General features: G+C 52.0%; 6 protein-coding genes across 6 annotated transcripts; 4 read left to right on the forward strand and 2 right to left on the reverse strand.

Annotated features, from left to right (window-relative positions):
- Nucleotides 1-80: 80 nt before the first annotated feature.
- On the reverse strand, nt 81-1778 carry VTN00DRAFT_7340 (uncharacterized protein; the record flags this gene model as incomplete). The annotated part of the gene is made up of 3 exons (XM_069434077.1): nt 81-404; nt 628-885; nt 942-1778. The coding sequence occupies 3 exons, from the start codon at nt 1776-1778 to the stop codon at nt 81-83; spliced, it is 1419 nt and encodes a 472-aa protein (XP_069287394.1).
- A 36-nt stretch (nt 1779-1814) lies between these two features.
- On the reverse strand, nt 1815-2116 carry VTN00DRAFT_7341 (uncharacterized protein; the record flags this gene model as incomplete). The annotated part of the gene is made up of 2 exons (XM_069434078.1): nt 1815-1974; nt 2031-2116. The coding sequence occupies 2 exons, from the start codon at nt 2114-2116 to the stop codon at nt 1815-1817; spliced, it is 246 nt and encodes an 81-aa protein (XP_069287395.1).
- A 43-nt stretch (nt 2117-2159) lies between these two features.
- VTN00DRAFT_7342 (uncharacterized protein) lies at nt 2160-2580 on the forward strand (the record flags this gene model as incomplete). The annotated part of the gene is made up of 2 exons (XM_069434079.1): nt 2160-2225; nt 2287-2580. The coding sequence occupies 2 exons, from the start codon at nt 2160-2162 to the stop codon at nt 2578-2580; spliced, it is 360 nt and encodes a 119-aa protein (XP_069287396.1).
- Nucleotides 2581-2850: 270 nt separating this feature from the next.
- Nucleotides 2851-3863, forward strand: VTN00DRAFT_7343 (uncharacterized protein; the record flags this gene model as incomplete). The annotated part of the gene is made up of 2 exons (XM_069434080.1): nt 2851-3019; nt 3118-3863. 2 exons carry the CDS (start codon nt 2851-2853, stop codon nt 3861-3863), a joined length of 915 nt encoding a protein of 304 aa, XP_069287397.1.
- A 92-nt stretch (nt 3864-3955) lies between these two features.
- On the forward strand, nt 3956-4294 carry VTN00DRAFT_7344 (uncharacterized protein; the record flags this gene model as incomplete). Its single annotated transcript, XM_069434081.1, has 1 exon — nt 3956-4294. The coding sequence occupies one exon, from the start codon at nt 3956-3958 to the stop codon at nt 4292-4294; it is 339 nt and encodes a 112-aa protein (XP_069287398.1).
- A 1952-nt stretch (nt 4295-6246) lies between these two features.
- Nucleotides 6247-6744, forward strand: VTN00DRAFT_7345 (uncharacterized protein; the record flags this gene model as incomplete). Its single annotated transcript, XM_069434082.1, has 1 exon — nt 6247-6744. One exon carries the CDS (start codon nt 6247-6249, stop codon nt 6742-6744), a length of 498 nt encoding a protein of 165 aa, XP_069287399.1.
- Nucleotides 6745-6981: the final 237 nt, after the last annotated feature.

Consider the following 6981-nt stretch of genomic DNA (forward strand, 5'->3'; position numbering starts at 1 on the left):
TAAAACCCAGAAAGAGAAGAGAAGAGAAGAGAGAAAGAGAGACGGAGATTCCTTGTGATTCGTTTCCCATCTTTCCCCGTTTACTTCTCATCAGTAGTTAACTCCCTGACTTCCTCCGCTCCTAGGCCCAACAGATACAGCAGGTCAACCAAACTTTCCCCATTCAGGCGCGCTGGCGCCTCGAGCTGGACCTTACTCTTGGCGCGCCAGGCGACCCCAAGCCCGGCGGCGTGGAGCATGAGAAGGTCATTGGCGCCGTCGCCAACGGCGAGAGTCTGAGAGATTGGAATCGAATTCTCCGCAGCCAGGGAGCAGAGAAGAGTCCTTTTCTGAGCAGCATCAATGATAGGAAATGAGGGGACCAGATTGCCGGTCAGAGTCTGTGTCGTGGGATCGATTTCGAGCTGCGGAGAAGGTAGGTTGTCAGCTTTCTGACTGGGCTATCACTGATAGATAGGGCAAATTGAGTGTGGTTTGGATTAAGTAAATTCAGGGAAACATTTTTACAAGCGAAACTCAAGGCCAATTGAACAGGATGCATTGTGCAGGGCATGTCAGCTGGCTTCCGTGGGCCCATCGTTCTCGTTCCAGCCCGATAAAAAAAATAAAAAATAAAAAATAACGTACGTGATTCGCGAATGCGTAGTCAAGCCCAAGCTCCCCAGCTAACCAATCTGCAAGAGGCTGGAAGCCTCCGCTCAGAACTGCCAGCCTATACCCCAGCGCTCTCAGAGCTTTGCACAGTTCGCGGGCACCGGGGGAAATAGTGATGATAGACTTAAGCTTCTCAAACACATCAGCAGGAACGCCTTTTAGCAGACTGACGCGCGCCTTGAGGGATGTCGAGAAGTCGATTTCGCCGTTCATTGCACGAGCAGTGATCTCCTGTGAGGCGTTTAGCTTTGTCCCAACAGAACCTGGAGACCAGATCAGGGCCATACAGAAACCTCCTTTTCAACACCCGTGAACTTTGCAATTTCATCAATAACCTCGTTCTGGATTAAGGTGCTATCCATGTCAAACACCGCCAAGCGCTTGTATCGCCGAAACACACTCTCTTCCTGCAGGACGACCTCGACGTTCCATTCCCGCTCAAACCGCCAGATACTCTCGTGTTTCCGGAGATCCTCAAAGGAGAGATACTCTGGGTTCGGAGGCGGGGAGAAGGTGACTTCGACAACCCTAGGTTGCTCATCCTGGTCCAGGCAGCGATGAGAAGTGTTCATCCGCGCATACGGCGTGTGCAGACTCTCCATGATCTGGAGGAAATTGGTCAAGCACAGTTGCGACACGAACGGCCCGTAGAGATGGTCCAGCGGTTCCGGTTCCGGGGCGGGGGGTTCCCGTGGGAGCTTCTCGACATCCACCGTCGGGGCCGAGCCGACAGGAACCATGGGGGAAGGAAGCTTGTTGCCAGAGCGGGCATTGGGCGGGCAGTCAGGGTGGTGATGGGGGTGAACAGGGTCGGCGGACTTGTAGAAGATGGTCGCAACTAGTTTGGGAGTGCCGGGGGGAAGGGGGTTGGGAGCACGGCGGAAGATGCTGTGGACGATGCCGCTGTCGGTGACCTTGTCGGGATCAGGACTGATGGGATTGAAGTTGAGGACAAGCGGCGCTGTAAGTGCCTCGCGCGGGTTACGAAGGACGTCGCCGATATTCTGGCCGACGGGCGGGGAGGGCTTGTACTGCTGGTGGTCCTGGATGAAGGAGCCTCCGTTGAGGGAGCTGTGTCGCAGCACCGGCCGCTCGGGACGCATGGAAAACCTGGACGCTGCCATTGTCCGAAGAGGCGGAGGAAGTCGAGGGCGAGCGAGTCAGGGCCGAGGCAGCATCTGCTTGTAGGATCTGTCCCGGCCGACCTTGCGTTGTGTCTGGCCGTCGTGGTGCTGTCGTTCTTTTGCAGTGAGAGTCTGGACTTTGTGAGACGCGGGAGTCGAGACGTTGAGCCCCGCGCCACAGCCCGATGTCATGTGACTGCGGGGTGGCTGGTTGTCCGTCAGGTGACCAGCCGCAGAGTTCAACGCCTTTACCACCTGTTCCTCTCCGCCCGCTCGGAAGGCGGCTTGGAATCGACCCTGACAAGCTGACGACACCACGGACGAGCCGAAGCCTCCATCGGGGGCGGCGTCCTGGACGGCCACGTACACGCAGAGAGAGTGATGCTGTTACCGATGCTGCTGCTGATGAGGATGATGAGGATGAAGACGAAGAAGATGATGATGATGGTATCCATCAGACCCAGAGGCTACATCCGTCCAGGAGGTATCTAGCTGCTGACAACCCCAGGCCAGCACGGCCCGCGCCGCGGAGCGTCTGCCTGCTTCGTCAGCATCGGCTGACCTAAGCGGGTCTCGGGCGGCGCGCAGACACCAACGGCGCAGCTATGGCGTGATTTCCTCGCTGCATGAGCACATCACGATTTTTCAGCGGGCTCTTCCCGGAGCGGCAGGCGGTCGGGCAAAAGGCACGCCGTGCCTGGCGGCGGACCGGCAGAATGGCCGCCGGAAGAGCAGACACCAAGAAAAACGAGCAGCAAGACCAAGCAGCGGCGACGGCGATGATGTGCGACCCCCATCCTAATGCCTCTTGCCGCTTCCGTGCCCTTCCACACTTCCTCCGCGTCCAGGCCCGAGGACGTGCTTCTTCCCGATGATGTTGTGACTGCCGGCTGTCCTCCTCGTCCCTCTCCCTTCTCCCCCGGCTTTGTCTGGCTTCCCTTCATCTTCCCTCTCCAAGTCCGTCTCCCCTCCTCTCTCGCTGTCTCTCTCACCACTCTCCCTCTCTCTCTCGTGTGCCTCTGCAGCGCTATCCGTTTATCCATCCCGGCGTCGTTCCAAGATGCCCGCCAAAATGCCTTCCAATTACCCCTCTGACACGGAGACCGTGGATGCCAGGGAGACCGGCACCGAGTCTGGCTATGCTAGCGGCAGCTCGAGCGATGACAGCCTGCCAGAGATCGTCTTCACCAAGCCACACCTGCAATTCATCAACAGACAATTACAATTCCTCGAGCCCCAAGGTCAGAATACATTCTTTTTCTTTTTCTTCTTCCTCCCTTTGCTTTATGCGGGGGCGGGGCATGCTGGTGTATGGACCGGCGGCTGACTATCGTTCCAGATATCCTACGCTGGTGTATCACCACGCTTCCCCATTTGTACCAGACTACGGCCTTTGGCCTGACAGGTCTTGTAACGCTCGATATGCTGTCCAAGCTGAACGTTCCCCGGCCGCAAATGGTCGATCTCATCTTTCTTGACACCTTGCACCATTTCCCAGAGACACTTTCTCTTGTCGATCGGGTACGCAAGCGCTACCCTTTGGTCAACGTGCACGTCTACAAACCTGCTGGTGTCGAGACGGAAGAGGAATTTGCGCAGAAATACGGTCCGCGCCTCTGGGAAACGGATGACCAGCTCTACGACTGGACTGCCAAGGTCGAGCCTGCCCAGCGCGCCTACCGTGAACTTAACGTCAACGCTGTCCTCACTGGCCGCCGCCGCAGTCAGGGAGGTAAACGCGGCGACCTTGATATCATCGAGGTTGATGAGGCTGGTCTCATCAAAGTCAACCCGTTGGCCAACTGGTCTTTCGACCAGGTCAAGCAGTACATCAAGGAGAACAATGTGCCTTACAATGAGCTGCTAGACCGCGGCTACAAGAGTATTGGTGACTATCACTCTACACAGCCCGTCAGGGATGATGAGGACGAGCGTTCCGGCCGGTGGAAAGGCCAGGAGAAAACCGAGTGCGGAATCCACAACCCGCGGTCCAAGTACGCTCAGTATCTAAAGGAGATGGAGCGCAAGCGGCAGGAAGAAGCCTTGTCACAGGCTCTGCAGTCAAAATTGTCAACTACCGAATGAAACTCCTCTTGGGTGATCTTGTAATGGCAGAGCCTGATAAATTGACGCATTGAGGCCGGGGGAACTGGTCCGGGACAGGGGTATGGTTTGTTATGACAAGGATTTGGCAACCGCATCTCTTTACATTTCTTGCATTCGTTGGTGGATCTAAACACAGGCGTTATTGCACACGAGGGTCCTTATCTCGTCGAATTATGTTTCTTCTTCTGCTGTATATATTTTCGGTGAACAAAGTTGAGAAGCGCCCCACAGTCAAGGCATTCTTCTCCAGTTTGCTCTTCTATCTGCGCTTGACTGGTCCTTGGAGAGAGATTATGGCTTATGTCAGGTACCCTTTCGGTCGCATCTTCATGTACATACATCATTATAGAAGACTTGGTTTTCTGCTTCTACGACTAGTATTACTTGTTCCTGCAAAAGGGGGATTCTAAGTGCAACCAATTTTGGGATAGATACATCAATCCCCAGTGCCCCCCGTTTCCAGATGCTGTAGTTAAACACCGGCGCCTGAGCTCTACAGCCTGTTTCGTATGCAAATGGTGGAATAAAGCGACCTTGGTTCACAAAGACAATTATATTTACCATTCTCTATTTCCTGCATCCAGATCCGCTTCTCTCCTAATTCTACTTCTGATAGCCATTTCCTGACCACTCTGCAAGATGTAAGACATGCCTGCACGGGAGTCAGAGGGTTGCTGCGTATCTCATGCCACTACTACGTGGATAACTAGAAATAAGAACAGGTCTGCGCTAGGCACAGTGCGTTTTTTTGGGGGGGGGGGGGGGGGGAGGGCAAGCAGTTCTGATATCAGTTTTATTGGTGAACCTAATCTAACAGCTCATTACAAAAGATGGGGTAGGTGTTAATATAACCTAGCATAGTATTAAATATAAAACACGTTTGCTAATCTACAATTATATGCTGTCTATCGGTTCTATTCGACTGCTACTCTGCTTGAAGAGAACAGTGATCCAGAGAAATTAATAAGTAAGTATACACATCCTTCGCGCGAATGTATTATTATAATCAGGTCCACTGGTGTCGAAGTATATGTAAAGTCTTTATCCCGTCCATTTACTTGAAGTGATAAGAAATTCACCGTTAAATCCTGCAGAATCCGAGGTCCACTGCATGGGTATTCTCCTGGGCATGAAATGTTACATTAACTGATTTCCAGCTGACCTCGGGAGCTCTGGTCCCCTTAAACAGATAGCAGAACTGGTAGCGCCTGCCCATCAACGATGGGCAGTATCTTTTCTGTGCTCGGTATTATGAAACTCATCTGGGCTGCCATTGTTGATGGAGTGTTAATGATACATACATCAGTACCTAGGTAGGTACGTTATAATATAAAGTTTTTCTGATGTTGTCTTGGCATCTATGTAAAAGTTGAGAAACTATTCTGAGATGATTACTCAAAATTTGACCGTAATCACCTATTTGCCGTTTGCGATCATTAGATCTGTACAGACCAGAAATTCAAGAGGAAGATTTACCTGCTGTGTACCCCCCGCGCACAGAACACGTCTACATAATACGTAAAATGCACATGTCTACCTAAATATTGTGTATAGGTACATTGTAATCTTAAATACAGTGGTCTATTGAAGTTGCTGCAACTGGCTTGCTCTGAGACATACATTTGCTATTTACAATAGAATATGACTTGAACAGACTAGAAAATGCTGTCAGGCGTACCGGTACGTATGCAGTCTTGGAATCTCTTCAGCCCCTTTGCATGATGAGATCTTTTCATAGTACAAGAAAATCAAGCATATTGGGACCAGTTACAATAGTCGAAGAGTAAGACCATTCTTGCGTATCGTCTTCCAGCCAGGTCCGTATCACGACAGTGGCCTCCGAAACCTCCGATACATGGCCCAAATATCGACGGGACATTCTTCTGGGATATTGCGGTTGGGGAGCTATTGTCAAGTAAACATCATTCGACGCGCATTGCATGTCTGCTATATGTTGGATTGGACATCTCTACCTCAACCGCCGCAAGGGATCACAGCGGTTACATAATAGTTACATAGTGCACCTATGGTCCGATTGGAGTACGTCATTAGAAAACAGTTATTAATTCAGTATCTTTAGGTAACAGTTATGCGACCGTGCTCCTACCGCATCAAAGGGAGCAGTGAACTTGAAACCTTGGAAGTAACCATCGTTATGTCCTCCATACGGAGGAGAGCAAATATTTAAATGGAAGACAGCCTTCTCGAATCTCCTGTGAAAGGGGGAGGGAAAGGGGAATGGAGGCGGAATAAAAAGGCAAGAAAGAGAGTATTCTACCAAAATCGTTCAAACTATTCATTGCTTGAAGTGTTGGGTTCCATATCAAGTACCTGGTCACCCCAAGACAAGAAGGGGGGGAAAATGTCAGCACCGCTGGCTCGGGTAATAACGGCTCACGACGCGAAAAGCGACAAGGCAGTCTTCACCAACGCAGTCGGTGAAAATGTATCTTTCACTGGTTTCCCTGTACCGCCCGGGAAGCCCCCGTCGTCCGCGTATGCACTTGCTTATACGACCAATGCATTTCCAGTCCAGCGCTTGTCTCCGCCGAGTTCAACAGTCCCGGAGGCGGATGCCAATCTGGGCATCAAAAGATATTCATCGCCGCTCGCAGACCCATCACCCTTGAATGAGCCAAGCGGCACGGCCTGTACGATTATCGAGGTACCGCCTGGTTCGGAGGCTCCTATGCACCGGACAGTCAGTCTCGACTACGGCGTCGTGGTAGACGGTACGACAGAGCTAGTGTTGGGTTCGGGAGAGAAGAGAGTGCTGAACAAGGGAGACGTATTCGTCCAGCGAGGAACGCTCATGCGTGGCGGAACCTCACGGATCCCAGGGAGAACGAAGGCCGGCTGAGAATATTTTTCGTCTTTTAACCCATTGAGAAGGTGAAGTTGGAGGGAGGGAAGACGGTGAAGCTGGACCTGAGCCTTTCCCTGGGGGGCGGGAGCTAGACGATACTAATGTACGAAGAAAGTGCCATGCTGCAAAAAGCCGTGACAGCAATCGAAAGACGGAGATCCCCTTGACGGGTGGGATAGATGACAAGCACATATACGGACTATATCCGTATAGTAGCAGTAGTAACGTAAT

This window comes from Thermoascus crustaceus (assembly GCF_041956765.1).
Source record: "Thermoascus crustaceus strain CBS 181.67 unplaced genomic scaffold VTN00scaffold_4, whole genome shotgun sequence".
Classification (NCBI taxonomy): domain Eukaryota; kingdom Fungi; phylum Ascomycota; class Eurotiomycetes; order Eurotiales; family Thermoascaceae; genus Thermoascus; species Thermoascus crustaceus.